We start from the raw sequence: 24,478 nt of genomic DNA on the forward strand, positions 1-24,478 counted from the left end.
CTGTTTCTTAATACCTTCTTAATGCATACTGTTCTTAATTCAATGATGTACTATTTGTGAAATCCAATCTCGCGCATAAAGAAAAAGCGCTCTAGTCAAGATATTAAGGATTTCATTAGCTCGCACATAAAATTCTTAGCTTTTTCTCCTTTCTTTTTCTCCATTGATTGGATTGTCAATTTGGTATAATGAGCGGATCAAATGAAGCCACATATACATTAGTTGTTCTGATGTCAAGTTGGCAACCAATCAGAACATTTGAGTGGTCACGTGACATCGTTGACAACCAAACAAGCAGACGAAGCCAGAAATATTATGATTATGAATCACTTGAAATCGCTACTAGTCGTCTGTGCTACTATTTCGCAATTGGGAAAAAGCAGCAGCAAAGTAACAACAGTTTCGTCAGTAATCAGAAGTTGTCGAGTCCTTTTACTAGCGAAAAGCATTAATTAGTCAGAACAGATAAATCAAAGATTGTAAGATTGTCGAGTGTTTCTGTCAAGAAAAATATTGTTACGCTTATTGGTTGAGCACTTGAGCTATACCTATTTGTTTACTACACAATGGATTTTTTCGCCAAAAAGCCAACCATGAAAGGTAAGAACTGCCCATTGCCTTTTAATTTTCAGAATTCTAAAATGTACTCAGATCAAATAAAAAATCTAAACCTGACATTGTTTCTTTGTTCGTGTAGAGCAAATGCGGGATACAGATAGACAGCTGAGAAAAACAGGGAGAGAGATCGACAGAGACAGAAGAGAATTGGAGAAGGAAGAAAAGAAGCTGGTATGAAAGCTTAAAAAATTATCCTGAATCAGAATTCAATCATTTTATTATTCAGGAGATGGAGATCAAAAACGCAGCAAAGACTGGCAATAAGCAAGCTTGTACTGTTCTTGCCAAACAACTGGTTCAAATTCGTAAACAGAAAGAAAGGACATATGCTGCCAACAGCAAGGTGTGTATAATACTCTATTACCATGTCTTTCCTTGCTGCTATTAACAATTTATCAACTTATCTTTCATAGATTACTTCAATAAATTCTCAAACAAAAGTAATGGGAGCCAACGTGAAGTTGGCTGGGGCCATGACCACTGCAACTCAAAGTATGATGGCAATGAACAAAACCATGAAGCCTGAACAGCTGAGTCGCACAATGCAAGAATTTGGAAAGGCTTCCACCCACATGGAAATGAGTGAAGAGATGATGAGTGATGCCTTGGATGATATTTTAAATGAAAGTGGGGACGAAGAAGAAGGAGACTCAATCGTTCAGCAAGTTTTAGACGAAATCGGTATCGACATTTCCTCAAAGGTATTGTCATATTCGACTATGTATTATGTTTATTATTCCTACCTTGATTACTAACGTATCATCTCACAGGTTTCCAAAGCCCCGTCTGCTCCGTCCAAGTTGGGTGCCTCATCAGCTGCCGACAGCGAATTCGCAGATTTGGAAAAGCAATTGGCTAAACTGAAGAGTTAGTTATTTGTTCGCAAGGTTGAACGATATAACTATTTGAAAACCTGTCGTGTTAAATTCTTTCTCGAATTCGATTCTTACTAATATTAATATCCTTTACTAATAACTCTCTTCACTGAGAAATACCGAAGAATAAATGAGCAAAAGCCTTGCAATTCAACTTCAACTTATATTTGTGATTGTACCATAACTTTCGTCACTATAGAAATGTTGATACTACCCATCAATGTTTTTTTTTCGACTGTCAACAAATACGTCTTGCTGCACACGCGCATTTCCAAATAATTGCAAACTTTGACAACAATTTTCAATTATAGCATCATCATGGGCGATTATTCGATCCGTCACATACACATTCACCTAACTGAATTATATAAGAGCATATATATCATCAAATCGTGACGTACGCGAGAGCGGGGGAAATTATTTATTATTATTAATTTTTTTTGTGTGTGTTTGCTTTTTATTTTTCAGGAGGAGGGAAGGTTTTCGGGGCATTTTTTTGGCACTTTCACACTTGTGTGCAGAATGTACAAAAGAGAACTCGTCGTCACGGTCATCGCAAAAACCCAAAACATATTGCACACGGGGTAGTAGTAGTAGTACACGATTGTCGACGAGTTTATTTTTAAAACAAAACGGCCTTTTTGAAATGTTTTTCACGCGCAGCACTTGGGTTCACTCACACCAATAATTCATTGCACGCCACTTTTTCAAACTGATGTTTCTTTAGTCGTCACGTTTGTTTAGAGATGAGCTGAAATCCGACGTATACATGCTGGGCGCGGGTTTTCTCCAATTTAGATGTGAAATGTTGTCGTAAGAATTTTTGAAGTAACTATTATAAATAAGAAAGAGACAGAGCGAAAATAAAAATTCAAGATGAGAGAAAGAGAGAAAGAAAAGTCAGAGAGGGAAGCGGATGAAAGAGAGAGAGAGAGAGAGATACAGAACCGAGGTACACACTGGCTTGCTTGAAGCGTTGACAAATAGATCGACCAGCGGCACACATGGGCAGCGACACATTTTTTAATTTTTCTTTTTTTTTTTTTGTTATTAACAAAACAAAATATCTCGAGCAAATTTTTTTTTTTTTTTTTTTTCTTTAGTAGGTTTTTGGCCATGCCACAAATTTTTGAAAATTTTCTTGAGTCTATTTATATAAATTGTATTCCAGTCGGAATATTTGTGTGTGTGTTTTTTTAGTGTCTTTCATTTTATTTCATTAGGAGATTGACGTGATCAGACGTTATCGCCGACGTCGATCGAGAGCGGAGGCAGACTCGTGTAGAGTTGAGCCGGCGGCGGCGGCGACGGGATGTCGGACGGGAGCGACATCGACGGACGCGACGACATGGTGTCGAACGGCGGCGGCGGAGCGAACGGCCGCCGCTCGTAGTTGATGCTGGGCGGCCTCCGCCGCTGCCTTCGATGGCAGACGATACACAAAGTCATGAGCAGAGTCAATGCACATGCGCCCAGTGTCAACATCAGGAGCACCGGAGAAGATTCTTCGCCGCCCACCATAGCAGCACCTTTTATCCATGTGTGACAAATTTAAAATAAAAGCGTTATTGATCGATCCATCGATGGAATTTGAATGGAATTAAGTAATGATTTAAAAAAAAAAATAAAATTAGAGAATGAAATAGGTTAAAATACAGTTATTTAAAAAATAATAATATAAAAGGTGATAGAAAGCCAATAGTTAAGAAAATAGTACATTGGGATTTCATTCCTTGAATTGGTTTGGGGAGGCGACACCATTGGCTTCTGGAGAAGGAGGACACTGGCTGGACCGGTAGCAAAATACAGACGAGCAACAGTCAGAGCGAGAGAAGAGATTTGAGGTTGAAATTTTTTTAAAAATTAAAAAAAAGCAGAGGGTTATAGGAAAATATTCGATTGTAATAATTAAAATGACGGAAATTAAAGTTGAAAAAATAAAATTGGGAAATAATATTTTTTTTTCTTTTGTTGTTATCGTTTCAGACAAGCAACTGAATGAAAACAACTGAAATCAAGACCAGGGTGTTTAGGGCGGGTTGATATCGGACGCCTCCACCTGAGAATTCCTCGCCAGAAAGAAAGAGAGAGAGAGAGAGAGAGAAAGATAAAAAGAAGGGAGAAAGAAGAGAAAAAAGAAGTGATCAATCAATGTGTGTGTGAGAGATAGAGACATCCAAATTACACAAGGCTCTGGTGTGCTGAATATGTAACAAGTCAATTGTCATGCGAGTTATTTTTCCTTTTTTTTTTCTTTGTTTTAAATCTTTGAGATAGTTTCTTGTGATTTTTAAAAATGATGTTGGAATGAAGGTACAAAGATATATAAATACATTGTCTGTACAAATAATTATTCTTAGGAAGAAAGAGAGAGAGAAATCAAAAAAGAGAAATGAAAGAAATTGTATAAGAAAAATGAAATGGAGAGACATACAGTGCTCCCCTTCGTCGGAATTGTCGTTGAGTCCGCAATTGGGATTTCCGTCGCATTCCAGCTGTTTGGCTATGCAAAAGGTGTTGTTGGCGCAGCGAAAGTATTGCCCGCCTTCGTCGCAGTCGTAGCCGCCGACCAGAGCCGGAGTTTTCACTTCCGTCCACACGGCCCGGAAGCCTCTACCGCCGGCCACTTTATCCGCCGTTGTAAACCTGAAACAATCAAATAACAAAAATCAAATAAATTGTCACGTCGTCGTTACACGCCAACATTTTTACGTGATTTTCATGACGTTGCCTTCGGACATGAACGTTTCGTGCTCGGCCTTCAAATTCTCTCCGCAAATTTCCACCGGCGGTTCGTCCAGTCTCTTCCAAACGCGGACGGCAGCCGCCGCACATCCACGAGCTGCGAAAAATCAATAAAAAAGGTGAAGAAGAAAGAAAGAAAAGATAAAGAAAGAGAAAGAAACTTACTCTCCATCTCGCCCTCGATGGAAAAGGACTCAAAGTGAAGAAGGATGCGGTGATCCCGAGCTGAATGGATCTGCCACGAGCAGCTGAGCAGGCCCGAGCTACGATCATACTTCTCCGGGTACTTGGGACTGGTGAAGACACCGCTGGCGGCTCCCGGAACGCTCAGATTACTGCCGCAGTCTGCGTGTATATTTTTTCAAATAAAAGAAATAAAAAAGTAGAAAAAAACTTGCAACCGCAAGGAACAGCGCCAATCGAGCCTCGTATAAATTGATGGACGAGAACCAAAGGAAAGAAAAGAAAAAAAAAGTGTTTGGTGTGTGTGTGTGGGTCCGCCGCCAGGGAATCCAGGAGAGAGACTCACCTCTATTGATCGAGTCGTTCTCGTCGAATGTGTACCTGCCCTTGAATCCATTAAAGACTCCTTCTTCGTCCGTGTGCAGGATCACCTTTAGAAATAAAGAAACACACAAGGAGGTGAAATGTTGTTGTTACTTTCGGCGGGGAAACAGTGTCAATTCAAAAATTGATTCTTTCCCTTTTGTTTCTTACTTTCAGTCCGATGGATCCGGGATCGGATTCGACGGGTCCTGGGAACGAGTCGCCACAATAACGGCCAAGTAGGACCTCTCTGCCGCCGTAAAAGACATTGTAGATCTCGACCCAATCTTCTTGGCAGTAGGAGCCGTAAAAGACGGTCGTGTCGTTGGCGCGCACTTTGAACTGGTCAAAGTAGAGCCGGACATTCTCGTTGGATCCGGCCAGAATAAAGTTGTAGGTGCATGTCAGGTTGGACGGGTAGCGGGCCGGATGTCTGGGCGAGTTAAAGTCACCGCGTTTCTTGCTGGCGCTCATGTAAGTGAAATTACATCCGCCCAGCGGCGACGGAGTCCCGGGGATCGAATATTCTTTTTCACGAAATGATTGGGAAAATCAGCAAATCTTCTATTTTTATTGTTGTCTATTTTTAAATTGTAAATACCTGTAGCGAATAAGAATCGAGCTTTGAAGCCGGAACCCTGGCTCTGTCCGCTGGAGAAGATCATGGACAGCCGCTGGCCTTCCGACCAGTACGGCGAGCTGACATTGTTGCTGCACAGCTCGTGATCGTGTTTCTCGTACAGATACGTCACGCTAATGTCTTGACCTTTCAGGTAGATTCTCAGGAAGCCATCGGCGCACCTGGGCCAAATTTAAAAAAATAATTCATTCATTCATTCTTGCCAAATCGAAATTGAAATGATTCAACTGACGTGTTATCGGCTGAAGGGATGTCGAATTTTTCGAAATCCAGCCGGATGCGCTCAAAGTGCTGCTCGTCCTGCAGGCCGTAGACGTTGTACTTGCAGACGATGCCTGGACTGTAAGGAAACGGGTAATTGGGACTGTAGACGACGGCCGACGATCCTTTGCGGCTCAGGATCGTCTGGTCGCACTCGGAGCCTCTGTCGTGTTTGCTATCCTCGCGGCTAATGAAATCTAAAAATGAGAAAACAAGAAAATTCCCGTAAAGTGGTAAAAAAGGAAGACGGGCGGAATCAAAAATTGTCTGACCGAGTTTGACGAAAGTCTCGCTGAATTCGAACTTTGCCAGAAATCCGCGGTTCTGCGAGTCGGCCGTCCGTTTGAGCGTCGTGAACGTGACAAGGAGGTGATGCTCGGTCGAGAAGATGACCACGTTGCGCTGCTGGCCGCAGTAGCGTCCAATCAGCGGGGCTTTGGCGTCCAACCCGTCGTAAACGTCGACGGCATCCAACGGACAACTGCGCGGGGGGACCCACCACCAATCAGACCGTGTCAAAAATCAAATCAATGTTGTTGTCGACTTACTGAGGGCCTCCGTAGAAAGTGTCAAAGTCCCTGAATTCGAGCCGGATGCGCTGGCCTTTCTTCCCGACGAATTTATAGGCACAGGTCATGTCTTTGGGATAGACGCCCGGATAGGTGGGCGTCATGATGTCGCCCTGGCGTTTCACTAGGCCGTCGATGGTGAAGTTGCAAGTCGTGCGAGGAACGGGCGTCCCCACTTGAAATTGATCTGCTCATCCCACCAAAACGAATAAAAGGAAAGAAAATTGTTAAATCCAATTACTTTTTGATTTTCCATCTCCGCCCGTTTGAAACTCAATCAAAGTAAAAAGGGGAAACGTTTCTTGATTGAAAGGATTGCCCGACTATTTGGTTTGTATCGATTCCATTATTCTTGATGTAGGTCATCGGGTGCAGAGCCCCTGCCCACCCTCAGGCGATACTTTGTCAGCCGGACCTGGACCCCCCATGGCAAACGGAGGGGCTTAAGACACTTTATTGGCGCTCTGCTGGACTTTTCTATTTCCATTAAGGGGTTAGGAGGCGGCAGGAGGAGCTCCGCTAAACGGAGACAAATCGCCGCCGCCAACTTTGCCGGGCAGTCTAGTGATCCATGCTGGACAAGGAAAAAGCTGCTCACCGTCTTTGAAGAAGAGATAGGTGCCCTGGAAGAGAAGGTCGTCGGTGGTGGTCGAGTTCTTGTCGGTGAAAAATCCCAAAACGGCCGTCCGGTAGAGCGACACGCGCCGACGGGGCGGGATCTGACCGCAGTAGCGTCCGCCAAACGGCGAGTGGATCAAGTCGACGGGCTCCGAGTCGGGAATCTCCGTGTAGAGGTCGATGTACTCGTGACTGCACCTGCGGGAAAGACACACACCAAAATTAATTCCAAAATAAAACCAACAACAACAAATCAAAGTCAGCAGTCTATCCGTTCATCTTTATTAAACACGGAAAAAGGATCGGGATGGAACCGAAAAACCAAGAAAAACACAAAAAACATAAAACAAACAAGAAATTGATCCTTTTTTTGGGGTTTTAAAACCTAAACAGAATAACAGATGTGTGACGAGGGCTATCCAAATAGCTATATACGACGACACAATGTGTACAAGTAAGGAGACAGCGATCAGCCATTGAATGGCCACATGAAAGTCAAACGGCCGCTCAACAACGAGAGAGACAAGCGGCAGACATTATTTTTTCGACGTCAATATGTGAACGCCTGTTCCGCTTGTGCGGTTAGACAAACGCTTAGATGATTTCCTACCCGTCTGTTACTACATCAAAAAAACGGAAGGAGAAAAAGAAAAGAAATAAAAGACAGGCCAGACAGACAGACGCCGGGGCTGGTGGCGCGTGACAGGTTCCATCCCCCGTCACCATCTTGCGCTTCTTTTCTCTCTCCAGAGGGCCCTCACGTCCTTAGACATTCTCTCTCTCTCCCATTTTTTCTTCTTTTTCTTTCAGCCCCTGCGCGATATCATAACAAGTTCCAACTGCTGCGAGTGACATCCGATGTCTCTATATTTACTATTATATAAGCTCCTGGAATTCCCTCGTTCAATGTTATTTAGAAGAAGAAGAAGAAGAAGAAGGAGGAGAGAACAAGCAGCTGATTTCCTTTTAACTATTTTTCGAGATCTCTCCCAGGGCCTGTGTAGACTGGATATCTACGATCCTGGAAATGAGTTCAACGTCTAATGGACAAGAAAAAATAAAACAAAAAATCGGCCGGTCGTTTTGAGTGGATGGTCAATAAAGAAAAAATAAAATAACAAAATGGAGAGGAAACAAAAGAGAAAGAAACTGGGCGAGTGGCCAGCCGACGTTCGTCGTCCTCCTTAAAGCGAAAATCGGCCTACACAGTTAGGAGCAACAGTAGACATTTAAAGAAGAAGAAGAAGAAGAAAAGAAATAATAATAAAAAAAGGAGCCTACAGTATAAAAATGTATAGCGCAGAATTTTATTGCCTTAGAGTCAGTTTTCTGTCTACTGGTTGGTTGGTTCAGACAAAAAGCCCTGGCCGTGATGGACGTCACAAACAAGAGGAGAGAGAGAGGAATAAAAGGGGGAAACGGCCCAAATGAAAAGCCGGATTGGTGGTTTTCAAGCCGACAGAGCCATAACACACACACACACACAGAGTCTTTAGCCTTCCCCCCCCCCCCCCCCCCGTAAACAAAAAAATAAAAGAAACAAAAAAAACACAGGGCTAGGCCTTGCTCCTATTTTCGTTTTTTTTTCTATACTCGGTAGTTCGGTAGACGTCTATATAATCCCTGGGCATGTACTGCATACAGGAGCTAGGAGCACAAACAAACAATCAATACTCGTGATCTATCAGCATTCGTCGGCGCTGGTGGCGGCTGCAGGAGGCAAATGCACAGACTAACCTAACCCTCTTACTCACCACGAAAAAAACATAACAAAAAAACCAGAAGGAGAGAAAAAAGAAGAGAAAACACCACGTGATGTAGTAGGGGAGAGCCAATCTGACGTTAATGTGGAACAGGATTTTCCCTTTCGAGTGTAACAAACTCAACCAGACAATAACAGGCAGGTATAGAATAGGAGCAAACAAGGAAGAAGAAAAAGAATTACTTCCTCCCCGTTAGGAGCCGGGGGAAAAGAAGAAGATGCTCCTTAAATCTATACACTCTGTGTGTGTGTATATGCCTTGGAGAGTAGTATTTACCCATCAAAATCGACTCCCGCTTCGGGCTCTCCATCATCTCCGCCATTTGCTTTTCTTTTTTTTTCTAACTTGCGCATATCTACCCTGCGGCTATAAACCAAATTCGCTCAATTGGAAAAAAAAAAGTGAATTAAATCAGATGAACCCGATGAAACAACAAAAGGAGAGAATAATAATTTACGGTTAAAAACTCGAGTCAACAAAGGAAAATAAAAAGACGACAGGCCTCCCGAATAGCCAAAAAATAAGGAAAGATGATCTTTCCGGAGTGGAGGAGGCCCCTCCTAACATCATTGCGAACAGCGTCGGCGGGAAATTTAACGAGATGGTGAGGGGAAAACGAGTGGAGCGTGAGGCCGAGCATAGGAGCAGTGTTAACACGTATAGGGACCGCCCGCTCCTCTATATTATTACAGCTAGCACATAAAAAGAGAGTGTGTGTGGGTGTGTGTGTGTGTTGGTGGGAATGTACGTATAGTACATGTTATAGACTCCCGAAAAAAAGAAGAAGAAGAAGAAGAGATTTTGACAGTTCAATTTCAGTCGGGACCCTGCGATTTATGGATCTTGTTTCATCGGAGGGAAAATATTATTCCTTTTTTTTTACTTTGTGCCGCCCCCTTCTTTTCTGACGTAACAAGACGAAGGCGACAGCCAACGAAATGGAGAACATCACACAATCAAAACACTCACACACACACACACACACACATATAGAAAAGGAAAAGGGATGGAATGGACAAAAAAATGAGTGATGGAAACTTAAAAAAAGAAAAATTGTACAAAAATAACTGCCCTTACACCATTTGATATCCCTGTGTCAAATAATAATGCAAATTTTTGACTCAATTTCCTGGTAGACAATTTTTTTTGACATCAAATCATGGCGAAAAATTTTTTAAATATTTTGAACGAGATTTTTTTTTTTCTAATATCAAATTCCCCTCTCCCGGGAACAATACATAAAAGTTTTGTTTGTTTTGTTTTGTTTTTTTGTTTTTTTTGGCTGGCAAAAACTTACATGGCTGTGTGTCCGGCGGTGGATCCACTGTGATCGGGCAGCAAGCAGCACACGCACGCACGCAAATAAAAAAACAAACAAAAACGAATAAGATCAAACGGAAAACCGAGTAGAACAAAAAAAAAACGGGAGGGGAAAAAAACCAAACCAAACAAACAACGCGGAGGACATGATGCGCAAAAAAAATGAAAAAGATAGAAATTCTAAGTTTGAAAAAAAAATCAATCAATCAAACTTTCTGGGAGGGGGAGAGAGTTAGTAGTTGTTTGTTGTTCAGTTTTCATCAAGTAATTATTTTCAAACTGGAGTGTCGATTGTCGACTCGGGGGATTTTGTGCAGTTTTGTGCATCGGCCTACTATATACACTATAACTCGTAAAAAATGATCGAAATGTTCAATGTTCATCAACTTCTACGACGTGAATTCTATCAAAACAGCTTAGACTAGAATAATATTTTTTTCAAAAATACCGCCAAATCTAAAAAAATTTAAGAAATAACAAAAATGGGACCAGGAAAAGAAAGAAAGAAAACCGAGTTTTTTTAGGTTGCCAAACCGTATGTAATCCCGGCTGTGGAAGAACGAAATCGGTCATAATCCGCATTGATTTAGAATTTTCCAAAATCTGATTTGGGGGGCAGTCGGGGGAGCTAAATACAAATTGAAAAGGAACGTGTGTGTGTGTGTGTCTGCCTCGACAGTCGGAATAAATCCAGCGGATGGCGATCACTAGCCACCAGGCCTTTTTGGTTTATTTACAGCTTAAAGCCTTTTTTCTTCTTCTTATTCTGTTCGTATAGTGACGACGTACTGTATAGTGAAACAAAAAAGGAAATAAAACTTGGATCGGAGACCCTTTCTTTCACTCTGATCAATCGAGACATCGTTAAAAGCTTCTAGCCTAAGCCGGATGTAATAACAGCTGACCAGCAGCTGACGCGTAGCCTACACAATGCGGGGAAAAAATAAACTTTTGAAAAGTAATAAGACGCAAAACTCTCCACTATGTACACCCCCCCTCGCCCCGTCGGTCTCAAAGAATAATAATAATAATAATAATAAAAGGGAATCAAACAAAGTTGTTTAAGATTACAAGACTTCTTCTTCCTCTTTTGGACTTTTTCTCGTTTATCTCCCGGAAAAAGTTTAAAAAAACGAAACAAGAAAACTTGTCGTTGCTGACACAACAACACCACGCCCACCATCTGAAAATGTTTGCAAGTTTGCAGCACATTTGCAATTTAAATTTCTTTTTTTTTTTTACTTTTTTCCCCCCAAAATTTTATTTGGGCACAAAATCCTCGAGGGTATTTGCGGACGTCGAGTAAATCTCTTTATTGTTAAAGAAAATCCCTGAAAATGCTTTTTTCCCAATAGTCACAACCTCGATCGATTCTGTCCATCTTTTTTGCCAGGCAACCGAAAAATTGGGAAAAACCAAAAAATAAAAAAAATTTCGCCAAACTCAAATTTAAAAATTAAATAAAATAATTGATCAAAAAATATTTAATAAAAATCAAATAAAATAAAATGGGGTTTTGTGGTTTTGGTATGTGTGTGATCTGTTTTTTTTGGTGGTGATGGTGGTGGGTATAGGACTTGTGTGGTTGGTTGGTTGGTGTTGATTGTCTTACTCTGGGGGCGTGCCGCGTAGATTGAACATGTTGAAAGTCAGATGAACGCGCTCTCCCGGGGCGGCCACGAACGTGAACAGACATTGGCGCACGTGTCCTTCTTGGTTCTCCAACAGCGGCGAGGCGAACGTCCCGTTGCGAGACCCTTCGTTCGTGCTCACAAACGTCCGATCGCATTCTGAAATAACATAAAAACATTTTTCAAGAGAAAAAAGAAAAAAAAGTAATTTAGTCGACCGGAAAAAATATTTCATCAATTAATAATTCCTTGAGTAAAATATGGCCAAGAATAGAACACTAGAACAGCCAAGGAAGCCAGCTGTTATTTGTCTAGCCTCTCCACTTGATATGGAAATAACTGTAATAGCCAAAGGACCCTGACACAGAAAAAAGAAAATCGCAGTGACATGCCCTCCCTTTTATATTGCCTAATCATAAAAGAAAAAAAAAAGAAAAAATTCATGAATTATGCATGCGACTGGTCGGAATCAGAAAATGTTTGTGTGTGTCGTCGCATTTGATATCCATACCCGCATCTGTTGTCGAGGGAGGAGAAGATCAATTGAAACATTTCGGATCCGAAAATAAAAAAGCCAAAAAAAGTTCTCCTTGAAAAAGAAAAATAAGAAATTCAGCCGACGACGACGACGACCATGTCAATGAAAAAGAAACGCCATCTCCTTTTTCCTTCTTCTTCTCCGCTGCTATTACTACTATTTTTTTCTTTTTCCAGCTGTAAATCCATGTCGCTTTTATGGCCCTTAATGCTCTCTCATGGTTTAACAGTTCAGCGGCTATATAGCAAAGCTTCTTTTCTTTGTATTTCTTGACTGTATACACACACAGAGACACACTGGAGAAGAGAGAGACTACTGTCTTCTTTCCTTTACGCACATATCTATATTTTATCAGTCTTGCTCTTCTTTACATTCGGATAGGAGCGAGGACAACCGACACAGCAGCAGCAGCAGCAGCCCAGTCTCAAACTTGCTGGGCTGGCTGGCTAGCGTGTGTGTGTGTGTGGATTCGACGTAGGAAAATAAATCGATAAGGGCTGCCGCCGGAATAGAACGCCGCGCAGTAGCAACACCCTCAACTCTCCAATCATTGGACGATTGCTCAGTCCACAGTTGTGCTCCTGGCCACTTATTATGTATCGCCACTCCGGGTGGTCACCCCCCTCCCTCCTACTACTCCTGTTCCGGAATTCAATCAAGTGTTATAAATAACGAAGTATACCAAGTCAATCAGAATCTAAAATACACTCAACCAAACGAAATAAATTAGGCCTATTAATCAACTGGACGCTCATCTCTCGCCCCGGCCAACATAAAAAGTGTTGGGGGTCGTTTTCATTGATATCACGCAAAAAAAAGGAGGTTCCGGATATTATTTATAGCAGCCGGGCATATCCATCAGGGCGACACGAGAGTGGAGGCCCAGCGGCCGTTGTCCACATAAACTATCAAAACAAACAGCACACACACACAAAAGTAGTCGAGAGAGTGACCAGTCCGCTGGAAAATGTAATAGTCAATCTTGGGGACGGACAGCCGAGAGAGGAGCTCCTATCTCTCTCCCTCTTTTTTTATAGTTCATGGCTGTAACAACAGGAGCAGGATGGCCCGAAAAAGAATTGTTTTTTTGTTCCGTTCGTTCCTTCTTTGTCCATCTAACGTCCTTCGCTCCTTAAAAGAATAAAAAGCTCCTTCTCCTTCTCCAATGTCCACCATCCAACCCCATCTTTTCTTTCCCTGCTATACTTTTCGGGGGCTCCTTATTCTTTTCTAGGAGCCTCTTGAGTTTCTCTCTGTCTACATTCTCTCTCCCAACAGACCCAATCTACCCCAAACTCCTTGGCCTTGGTGTTGTGTACTGGTGCAAAGAGCTCCCAGTTGGGTCCAATTCTCCAGCTCCTTTAGATCTTTTTTCCTACGCTCCGCTCCACTCCACTCGACGACGACGACGACGGCGACGTTAGACGACCTAAAATCAATAGCTTCACAGCAGCGCCTTTAGTAGTACACAGTATGTGTGTCTCTCTCTCCTTGCTCTCCGTTTCTTATTGATGCTAGGAGCCCAAGGAGCGTTCCCCCATCTAAAAATACACTTCGGCAGACCCCCAAAGAAAAAAAAAGAAACATATGTTGCAGGACTTGCAGCGCAACCACCGCACAAAAGAAAGAAGAAGAAGCTTTACAACAATAACTACTACCACACAACCAGTTTCACAACTACCAACTATAGAGAGCTCCTACCACTGGACACCATACCTTTCTGTTTCCCTCTCTAGAGAAACCACCACCCAAAAAACAGTGGCAATTTAGATATGATTTAAGGAGCCTCAGCTGTTCAAACTCTTGATCGATTGCCGTTCCACGCAGGATTCTTTTTTTATTTCTGCTATGTGTGTGTGTGGCTGGAACGTGTTCCGCCTTAGCAAAAAAAAAAAAAAACCTAAGCTAAAACTAATACGGAGCCAGGAGCCCCGAGGTCTTGTAAAGACAAAGGAGCCAGGAACAAGAAGGAGGGGGAAAAAAATAGGAGCCTTGTGATATTAAGGAGCAAGAAAATAGTCTTGGACTTGATTCATCATTCAAAAGAAAGAAAAAGAGAAAGAAAAGAGAGAGAGAAGGGGCTATTGGGAGCCAGGGCTTCAACAACTAATCCCATTTAGTCTCGATATTATTATTGTATATATATATGTTTAATCTAATCAATCCTATACCCCTCCCCACTCGCCTGCTAGACGCAAGGATATCCCATAACAGTATATATCCTTTTGTCCTCATCTTTCTTTTGGCCCTCCCTACCAACAATGGGCTCCTTTCCTTCACTCTCCTATTACACAGCCAAACCCAATAAGGGCACGTGTGTATAGGATAGGTCTATATGTTAACACTCGGCGAATTCTTGATCTATATTTACACGTCTTCCCTCGAAAAAGTGATGATCCGCCATCTCCCAACAACCCCGCCGCCAACATCCTTTTAACACGCGCTAGTACAAAATACTAACGAGATCATTAAACCCCAGCGTTAGACTTTGTTCTGTTATTATTATTAGCACCTTTCCTTGTTTCAAACAGAGTGTCGCGCAATTAGTGCCGAGCTTAATGGCGTCATTAGTCTCGACAACAATGAAATATTTTTGTTTTTGATTAAGGAGCCTGGAAATCATCAACATTAAAAGTCGTCTAATAAACGTGGGTACAGTTTTTGCGGGCTCGTCTACATCGCGAAAGGGAAAAAAGTGGATATCTATGCCAATCGATTGATACAGCAGTTGGCAACAGTCGTCGGGGCAATGGCAAGAAAAAAAAAGGAAAAGGAGAAAAAATCCTGCGCTATAAAGCGAAAATAGGTCGTCCGTCGAGAGAAAGAAGAAGGAGCCGCGCGCGCAATAGAAAGAACATCCTCCTCGCCAGCGTGTAATATTATATGACCGTTCGCTTTGACTGCGGTGAAGATGCTGCAGCAGCAGCAGCAGCGATGATCAATGACACAACACAGAGAGAGAAGGAGAGCCGCTCGTAGATAAATGGATATAACTGTATAAGGAGCCCGACACAGAATTGGGACGGTGGGGTTGTGTGTGTAATAGTTACAAAGAGCCGGAAGGAAATGAAAGACGACGCCAAAAAAGATTTTTGGCACTAAGACTAATAATCATCGTACGACTCGTGTGTGATCATCCTCCCCTTTCCAGCTTAGAGACTATCTGTAGATAGACGCCCATAAAACTATACTACACTGAGACGCAATGAGATAATATGCCGGAATTTGTCTTACTTAGTCCGTCGTTAGTGGTGGAGACGGAGATCTTGGTGTCGTCCAGCGACGTACCTTCCTCTTCCAAGTCGATAAACACGTCGTAGCCTGTGGTAGGATCGGATCAAAAAAAGAAAAATCGAATAAATCAATGAAATGAACAACCAACCGGGTCTGACCATCCCCCCCGCTGGCCATTCATCAATCAAGAATGTAAGCCGGAATCTTTGACCCCAACTTGGTATTAGACTACGTAAAGTAAGTAGTCCAGGAGCTCTCAAAGTAAACTAACTCAGTCGTGTAGAACAACAACAAAGTTGGAAACAATCACCACCGCTCTCCATCTACCTCTCTCTCCCCGCCTGGGCGGATGGAATGCGGATAATAATCCACCAGCGTTGTTGTATATATACAGTCGTGGCTGAAAGTTTGTATACCTTGTGCTCAAATATACGCCTTTTTACTCTGTATTGGCGGGTAGTGTGAGCCTATCACAAGAGAAAGGGGTTGTTATTTGTTCGCATTTTTCTTTTATTACCCAAACCCCTCTACCCCCTCTTTTCTTAACTCTACCTTTTAACATCACTAACTATTTTACCGCGATGCGACAGACGGTTAAGCAACCCTTTTACGGAACGCAAAATGAATAGAAAATAAGGCTGATAGACAGATTCTATTAATTGCCACTATTCTGTCACGCCACCATTTAATTCTAGAACTCTTGTTAATCAAGCGTTCGTAAATTTCATTTTGCGTTCCGTAAAAGGGTTGCTTAACCGTATCCCGTTTCGCGGTAAAATAGTTAGTGATGTTGAGAGGTAGAGTTAAGAAAAGAGGGGGTAGAGGGGTTTGGGTTAACAAGGAAAAATGCGCACAAATAACAACCCCTTTCTCTTGTGATAGGCTGACACTACCCGCCAATACAGAGTAAAAAGGCGTATATTTGAGCACAAGGTATAGAAACTTTCAGCCACGACTGTATTTAAAATGGAGATTTCCCTTTAAAACCATTTAGAGTTGATGTGTGTACCTTGAGCTGACAAGGAGCGAGGCAAGAGTAGGATGAGCAAGAGAGCTGTCATCAGCCGGAGACGAGTTGTTGTTGTTGCTGTTGCTGTTGTTGTCGTTGTTAGTGAAGCCGGCCGTATTAGTTGTCGGCAAGGTTTGAAGCGGACGCGAATTTTCGACAAGTACTCTGACGAGACCTTCATGATGGCCGGTGCCCTTCCTGGGAAACGAGAAAAGAAAAAGAAAAAAAAAAGAATTTCAGAATGAACTCGACCCACCCCGTCATCATCATCATCTCTCGACACACACACAAAAGTTGATGCTCAATTTGAAATGAAACAATTTGTGGGAGGGATGGAAGAAGAAAATGGAATAACACACATAAGGATGGATCCGTAGTTTCCAGTCAAAAACTTGACTGGACTGCCAAAGTTTGTTAGTCGAGTAGGGACGGACAGACGGCCGGCGGGTGGTACCCCCCCGTGCTGCAAGGCTTGTTTCAATTGGACCGAGTATCAAGGAGCCAGGAGCCCAAGCCAAGTAAAAAATAAATAAATAAAATAGAAAAATAAAACCTCTAACCCAAAAAGTAAAGAGCAACTCGGTGGGCAGGAGGAAGAAAAGCTAATGATGTTGTGTGTGCTGGCCCCAGCGCAGGGCAAGCAAGTCTCTATACGGACTATTGCTGGCCGCTGCTGCTGCTACCCCACAATCTCTTTATTTTTCTGTTGGTTCTAGTTGGTTGGTTGGTTGTGTGTGTGTTTTAGTTTCTCGTGTCCTTGGACATCGGTGGGGAGACTTGACATTGTATAACTATAGGAGCGTAAACCCTAGAGAATTATTCGGGCTCCTTTGGGCTGGGCTGGGCTGGGCTGGGCTGGCCGGCTGGCTCCGGTGCGTGTGTCATTTCCATTTGCCACTACGCTTGTACGTTTTCTTCTTGGCGGGATTCATTTCGTCAATCTAAGAGATCTGCTTTTCTTTATTCCTTTTTTCTTTTTCTGCCAATCAAAAACGAAAAAAGGCCAACCCATAAATAAATAAATCAAAAGAATCTCTGCAAATCAAAGAGGAGAGAAAAAAAGGATATGGCAAGATTTTGTGTGTGGGCCGTCGTTGGCTATTATACGCAGAGCGGATCGATATGGGAGCGCTGTCAACTGCGCCCAGCTATACATCTGACGGCGGGTGCGCGCGTGTGTCTAGTAGTTGTGTGTATCAATATATATTACACATCTATCGCCAAAAAGAGCGACTATACACTTTTAATATATACAGGAAAACCCTCCTCTCTGCCGCCCTTTTGGCTACCAATAAATCAAATCAACTCCCCAACATCCCCCAACAACACCGAAAGAACAAAAAAGTAATAATAATAAACGCCGGAATTCCGCTAGTAGATGAGAGCACATCTTTCTTTCTTTTTCCACCCCATACCGATTTGATATACTAGTTAGTAATAATCATCATCGCCCTACTTGTTTTTTTGCGTGTGTGTGTGTCTTATCTTATACTACGACCCCCAACACACACACACGTCATAAGACAACCGAAAGTATTATTAATCCAGAACCCGGATATTAGATTGAATGTGATTTACCAGTTTCCATCATTGAGATGGGTAGAGGAAAAAATGGAATCTGTCAGGGTTATTTTTTGTTGTTGTTGTTGTTGTTAGGAGGACCATCCATCCGCGTAGCGTCCTCCGCTTCAGCGGATCTCTAATTTCTCTCTCTCTCTAGCTTGATCTTGATCTTTGTTGCAATAACGAGAAAATACACTTGGCGGATGGATGGATTATTTGCTGCTGCTGGTTTGATGTATCGATCGCCCAGCGCGCATCTTTACTCGGCCCTGGGAAATATTTTTAGGGTCGCCAAGAAAATGATGCGCATTATGCAACAACAACACAGCCAAAGGAAACCCAGAAGAAAATAAACGGGTTCCTAGTCGTGAGAGAAAAACCAGCTGGATGCGTTTGGCGAGTGCTCATTTATTTGGTCTTGTTCCGCACATACATACAGAGAGATCCAAGTTCCTGATGTATTATCCGTGTGAATCTCAACAGCGGATCCTAACCTTCCTTTTTTTTTTTAAATGGCGCCAAAAATTTTTTCGAAATTTCAAAATAAAATGTCAAGTTTAATCAAAACGGCGGCCCAGCCCAGTTGACACAAAGTTTGATTGGCAACAACTTTCTGATTAGATATCCGGCAGCAAAGCAATTTTCCGATCCTGCACGACTGTCAATGGCCTTGTATCGAGACAACAGGAGAGCAGAGCTCACACAATTGTTGGTATGTAATTAGTAAATCTCTCGTCTGGGAGACACAAGTTATATTGATGGATAGAAATGAAGAGCCCCGCCCATCTCAAACAAGATGCGTATTTTTTTTTTAATTCCTCCTTGACACTGCCTGAACTATTAATGTCTATGCGCGAGAGGGTGGCTCATCTTGATAGATGGAAAGATAAAGAGAGCCAAGTAGTCGACTCGTTCAAAATAAAAAGAGTCATTCCATCTTTTTTTTTCTCTTCGGCATATGTGACGTCATTGGCCCTCGCCCGCACCCCGGCAACCTCCGTCAGTCAATAAAAACGACATCTCGGCTCCTCTTCTTCTTTTGATATGAGATACACCTTCACTTGTACAAACGATGAGCCAGCCAAGAGCAGAGTCTCTCTCCCTTTTCTCTCCCTTTCCCCCTCCCTTTTTGTCGTCAATAATTGGATTTGAGGCAGAGAGAGCAGAAGCACAACGGATGGTGGGATGTTGCCAAGGGACAGCACCTCCTACCCCATCCACACACACATGTCGGTTTCTTCCGCCCGGCACACAAGAGAGAAAACGACTTTCTCCCGTTACGGCCTACCCCGCTCTTCACCAGGCCGTTGTCACGGCCAGGATATAACACACACACAAAAAGTAGCTGATCGAGAAAAGCCACACATATCCAATTGATTCGTTTTTTTGGAAAAAAACTCTGCCGTGTCTTTGATTTATTTGTCGACCGGCAGGATCACTCGGCTGGGTTGTTGTTGTTGTGCGGTTATTTTCGTGGTATGGGGTGGTGGTGGTGGGGGGGGGGGGGATCCTGTGTGGCCGGATGGATGATTAAAGGATCGATACAACGACACAATAACACAGCGCAACTCTAGCTGCTTTTACCCTAGCCGCCTCCCAGTAGCGAGGAGGGGGGGGGGCGTGAGTGAAAAGTTTTCAGGCCTCGTCTGCCTCGTTGCGGTTGTGTGTGTGTGTGTGGCGGCCCCAGCACACAAGACTTTTGTTCCCTGTTTTTATCTCCAAAGGACCATACCCACTACTACTCTCTCTCTGCTCCGTTCAACTCCCGACGTCTAACCCATTTCTTTTTTTTCGTTTTTTCGTTTCCCCTCTCCGTCCGGATGGAATACCGGATGAAAGAACAAACGCTCGGCGTGACACACACGGGGGGATGAAATGTCTACATGGGAAATCATGCCCTCCCCCTATCTCTCTCTCAACTTTTGCTATTAAATGTAAACTCCTGGCCAGTCAAAATATAAACTAAATCCAAAAATAGCCAAACATTTGATTTTTTTTTTTGAATTTCGCGCGCAAAAATTTGAAAAAATAAAGTCGCCTTTAACCGGAAATAGAAAGATCGCCAAATAATAATTAAAAAAAAAAAAATTGTGTTGGATCTCTTCTTTTCCTTCCGGTCGCTCAGAGTTACCACCCCCCGTTCCACCCCACCAGAAGAAGAAAAAAACGAGAGGAGGAAAGGAGGGAGAGGACGGCGCCCAAGGGATGGAGAGGAGAGAGAGAAAATCAATAGGACGGAGCATGGATGCTCAGTGGGAGAGAGAGAGAGAGACTGTACACTACCAACTACAATCCAGCCGAGCAGCTAGAGAATCTCTCTTCTTTTTTTTCCTCCAACTCCGCAAAAGTCTCAAAAGATTTCCGGAATGGAATCCACCTGCTGTACTTCCCCCCCTCAAAGAATAACCCAAAAAATCGACACTTACCCGGGCAACATGCTGGACCGTAGGATCCACCGTCGACGACCGACTCGTTCAAAGCGGTCGCCGCCGCCTCTGCCCAACAACCGACGAGCCGCTCCTGCTCCTGCTGCTCCTCTAGTTGTTGTTGTTGTTGTTGATTCCACTCAAACTGATGGCTCGCATCGATGGAGCCGATCGAGTCCGTCGTCGTCGTCGTCGTTTTCCTCCCGATCCGAGTCAACAACAGCAACAACAACTTTGCAATTTGCACTTTTCCTTGGTGGACGAAAATGGCTCCTGGCGGCTCCTCGATCCCAGATTTCCCATTCAAAACCGTTTCACTGGGCAAAGGTTTCCGTCATTTGAGACACTGAGACACTGGCCGACACATTGCCGGACGAGAGAATAAGGATCGGTACATGACACACACGCACGCACAGACACACAGAGACACCACCACCACAACAACAACAACTCGGCTCAGGACTTGTCTCCTGGTCGGTGGCGGCTGAGGGAATGTCGAGAGTGTTGCTCCTGAGCGATGGCCGAAGGTGTTGAGGGGCTGGAAAAAAGAAACACACACACACACACTGGCGCGCACACACTCACACACACGCACACGCACACACTCTCCACCAGTTATACAAGGAACGAACGACGACGACGCCGGGAGTAGGTGGCAAAGAGATGGTACGGGTGGTTAGAGAAAAAGAGGTGGAAAGAGGGAGTGGGGGGTGAAAAAGGTGGGTGGGTGAGAGGGTTCCGACTTTGGAAGGAGTCGGGGAGGATTTCTTTTCAAATGCAAGTGGCGGTTGGGTGGGGTGAGGGGAGATATGCTGATCGGAGTATTTCCGAGACGACAGCAGCAGCAGCGGCGGCAGCAGCGCGGGAGTTGCTGGCTGGACTTTGACTGGGCTGCTCTCCTCTTGGTGTAGCCAAAAGTTTGAGACCGGGTAAGGGGAGAGAAAAAAGAGGCAGAGATGGAGTGAGGGATGGTGTGAGTCTGTGAAGAATGAACGCGAGTCGCGCCGAGAGGATCGGCGCAGAAAGGAGGAGGAGCCAAAATATCCGAGAGAGATATAGACCAGCGGGATAGACACACTTGACGTTTTGTACCAACACACTGCGCCGGCGTTGGACCCTGGGCAAAAGAAACAGAAAAAATACGAAAAATTATTATTGAAAAAAAAGGAGAAATTTCTCTTTTTGCTGGGCAGAGGAGAAAAAAAGATGCAATAGACTATATAATCCAGCTGATGTCAGCTGTAAATATTATATTTAGAGATAACACCGTCCCTGTTTGGGTTGGCAGACGAATATGACACGTCCACTCATTTCCTCTTGGGTCTGAATTATTATTTTTCTTTCCTTTCCTTTTTCTTTTCCAGCAGCTTTTTTTAAGGGTCGGACGTCTGCCATTGACCGGAGATTCTCTCAAATCCAATCGTTTGACGGGAAGAAAAGAAGAGGTCCGCGTCCATCCACTTTGATCGTTTCTCTATTGGAACCAATAATAAGAAGCCAAGGGTTAGTTTGGGGGTTCCATCTGGGGAATCTATCTAAGCCATAGTAAAGACTTACTTACTACCTGCTGCTGCTACTGCTGGATGCTGGTACCGTGGGCGGAGTACAACAACCTGGCGATGTGCGCGTGGTATCAAATTGATGAAAGCTGTGGGAGATTTTCATTTTCGGGGGCTTCTTACGTAACCAGTTATCAAAAGATATGGGAGGGAAAGACTTAAAAGAGATGCCCGGTCAATTCCTCTTGCGCAATTTCCCTCCATTTACACGGATGGGATTGGCGTTTGTCTCTTTTTCAAGTTGATGATCTCCGCGATGAAAACGGACGTGAATTGATGGTCTCTCCCGGGCCATAATTAATTATTTACGTTTTACTTTGCGCGTCTGTGAAAAAAAAAAAACTACCATCGATTTTACTCCTCCTCACCCGACCCGACGGAGGGACTCGACGGGCTGCCAGTCGTTTCTCACCGAAACCGGTTCTAAATCAATTCCGGTTGACTGGGCGACGATCTACGTTGGGTTTTCAATCCTCATCATCATCCTGCTGCAAGAGAGAGAGAGACCGGAACTCGTTGCGCACGTCTGCAACCATATTATAGTTTCCCAGATATTGCCCAGTTACAACACACACTCGACCATTGCAACAAACTCCGGGTCCAGCTGGCGCGGGCCCTAGCCAAAAGAGCTCCTGAATAGAAAAAGAAAAAGAAAAGAAAGTCTTAAAACACACACAACGGAAAAAGAGATTGGTTTACGAGGAGATAACAAAGTTGATTGCGTTATTACCTACCAGGCAGACACACACACATAGAGAGAGAAAGGCCGTCCGGAATGGGTGTGGTGGTGATGTAATGATATGATATATTTTTCGGTCCCGATTCCTATAGCCTGGTCTGTGTGCGTGTGTGTGGCTCCTGCTACTTAAGACACTACAGAGAGACATGGGCGGCCATTTTGGTGGCAGATAGATAATGAAAGCTGCAAACATCTTTTGGCGAGACAAAAGGGGATAATAACGGAAACAAACGCCAAGAGAGAAAGAAAGAAAGAAAAAGAAAAGAGGGAAAGTTGCCATCATTACCGGCGAGTCGAGTGTGTGTCGAATTCGATCCAAATGTCAAACCGACTGGAAAGAGGGGACGGAATTGGCGAAAGAAGATCAATTCATCCGGACGTGGGGACCTCCTGAAACAAAACAAAACAAAACAAACAAAGCCAACAGATATCCAACTGGAAAAAGAAAAATATTGGCCATTAAAGCGCCAGGAAGAGTTGCCTCCCCCAGCGAATCCCCTGGAAAAACAAAAAAGATGACGGTAGGGGAAATAAATGAAAAAGAGCAAAAACAAATAAATGAAATGATAAATCTCAAATAAAGAGTCATCGTCTTCCAAAGAGTTATTTGACTGCCAAGAGCCCCAGTGTGTGTGTGTGTATGTATCTCCTAGAGAGAGAGAGATAGTCTGGGGAAAGACAAGGAAGTCGTTGGTATTCGATCAATAAGTTCCCCTCTCTCTGCTGCTGCTGCCGACGACGACGACTACGTCAGTATAACATTCAGACTCCTCCTCCCTCCATCCTTCCTTTTGACTGTGCAGAGAGAGATGGGGGTCGTCGCCAGGATCCTTTGGGTTAAATACAAAATAAGAGAAGGAAAATTGGGGAGGGTCTCTGTATCACTTTGGCGAAACGCGCGCCCCATCATCTAATGAAACCTTCCCCGCCGCCACTACTCCCCGGCAAACAAACAAATGGAAGAGATCCTTCCGCTCCTTCTTCTTCTTTTTCTCTTTTTCTCCCCCCCCCCCCCCCAGCTCTGTGTGTGTGTTTTCTCTGCTCCTGAGCTGATACATACGCATGAGTGAGACATGCGACAGGGCGAGAATATGCTGTGCCATCTCGACTGTTTTGCGAAGGATCGTTGGTGCTGTACGCAACTGGGCGCCCCAGTCGTTGGCCGCCAACAAAAGGGAAGAAGAAAAGAAACGAGTGCACAGTCGTCGTCGTAGAAGAAGAAGAAAAAAAGGACGGACAGGAAAAGTAACGAGACTCGTGCGTATACACTGACGACACACACAAAAGGAAAAGAAAAGAAAATGCTGCTGCTACAGTATAGTGTATACCGGGCGCAAGTATGTAAGACTCTCTCTCTCTCTTCGCAATCAACTTTGAAGGGTGCCCAGTTGACGGGCTCTGCCTAGCGACACGCTTCTTTTTTCTTTACTCTCTCTCGACTGCCAAAGAAAAGAAACTTTTTCTTTCTTTTCCTTTTTTTCCGGCAGCTTTGTACACACACAAACACGTCGCGGGGAAAATCATATTAATAAAAAAGAAGAAGAAGAAGAGTCGAATGGAAGAGAAGAAAAAGCAAAAGCCACGGCGTTCAACAATAAAAAAAAAGTTTGTTCTTCTTTTTTAACAGAGAGAAAAGAGGATGTCCTTTACGAGGAGAGAAAAAAAAGGAGTTGGAATGTTGTCTAAATATTGAATCGGCCGAGGCTCTTTTTTCTACCAAGGAAAAAGAAGAGCAGCACTCAACTCTTTTCGTCTCTTTAACGATATTCCAGTGTAACTCCTTTTCACAGAGTGCGGGACGAGTGATGAGAGAAGGAAGAAAAA

At 43.6% G+C, this 24,478-nt stretch overlaps 3 protein-coding genes across 5 annotated transcripts in view; 1 reads left to right on the top strand and 2 right to left on the bottom strand.

Annotated features, from left to right (window-relative positions):
• LOC124313083 (dipeptidase 1-like) overlaps positions 1-24,478 on the bottom strand; it is a 1,013,891-nt gene that overhangs the window by 625,013 nt on the left and 364,400 nt on the right. The window lies entirely within an intron of this gene.
• Positions 328-1,653, top strand: LOC124313360 (charged multivesicular body protein 2b-B-like). The gene is made up of 5 exons (XM_046778255.1): positions 328-600; positions 698-789; positions 845-961; positions 1,032-1,319; positions 1,389-1,653. Exons 1-5 carry the CDS (start codon positions 567-569, stop codon positions 1,488-1,490), a joined length of 633 nt encoding a protein of 210 aa, XP_046634211.1. The 5' UTR covers positions 328-566; the 3' UTR covers positions 1,491-1,653.
• Positions 1,643-22,109, bottom strand: LOC124312861 (bone morphogenetic protein 1-like). Of its 3 annotated transcripts, none has more exons than XM_046777379.1 (17): positions 21,914-22,109; positions 20,357-21,830; positions 16,368-16,565; positions 15,359-15,445; positions 11,568-11,745; positions 9,933-9,959; positions 6,853-7,070; positions 6,234-6,441; positions 5,958-6,166; positions 5,657-5,882; positions 5,386-5,585; positions 4,956-5,311; positions 4,768-4,852; positions 4,404-4,583; positions 4,206-4,335; positions 3,928-4,139; positions 1,643-3,022 (listed from the first exon to the last, which is right to left on the bottom strand). In XM_046777379.1, the coding sequence occupies exons 3-17, from the start codon at positions 16,546-16,548 to the stop codon at positions 2,730-2,732; spliced, it is 2,790 nt and encodes a 929-aa protein (XP_046633335.1). In that variant the 5' UTR covers positions 16,549-16,565; positions 20,357-21,830; positions 21,914-22,109; the 3' UTR covers positions 1,643-2,729. The 3 variants fall into 3 exon arrangements, with proteins under 3 accessions (XP_046633335.1, XP_046633336.1, XP_046633337.1); XM_046777381.1 differs by lacking the exon at positions 1,643-3,022 and adding an exon at positions 3,465-3,552 and having other exon boundaries at positions 21,914-22,108; XM_046777380.1 differs by lacking the exon at positions 9,933-9,959.

Source organism: Daphnia pulicaria, chromosome 9 (genome assembly GCF_021234035.1).
Source record: "Daphnia pulicaria isolate SC F1-1A chromosome 9, SC_F0-13Bv2, whole genome shotgun sequence".
Lineage (NCBI taxonomy): Eukaryota > Metazoa > Arthropoda > Branchiopoda > Diplostraca > Daphniidae > Daphnia > Daphnia pulicaria.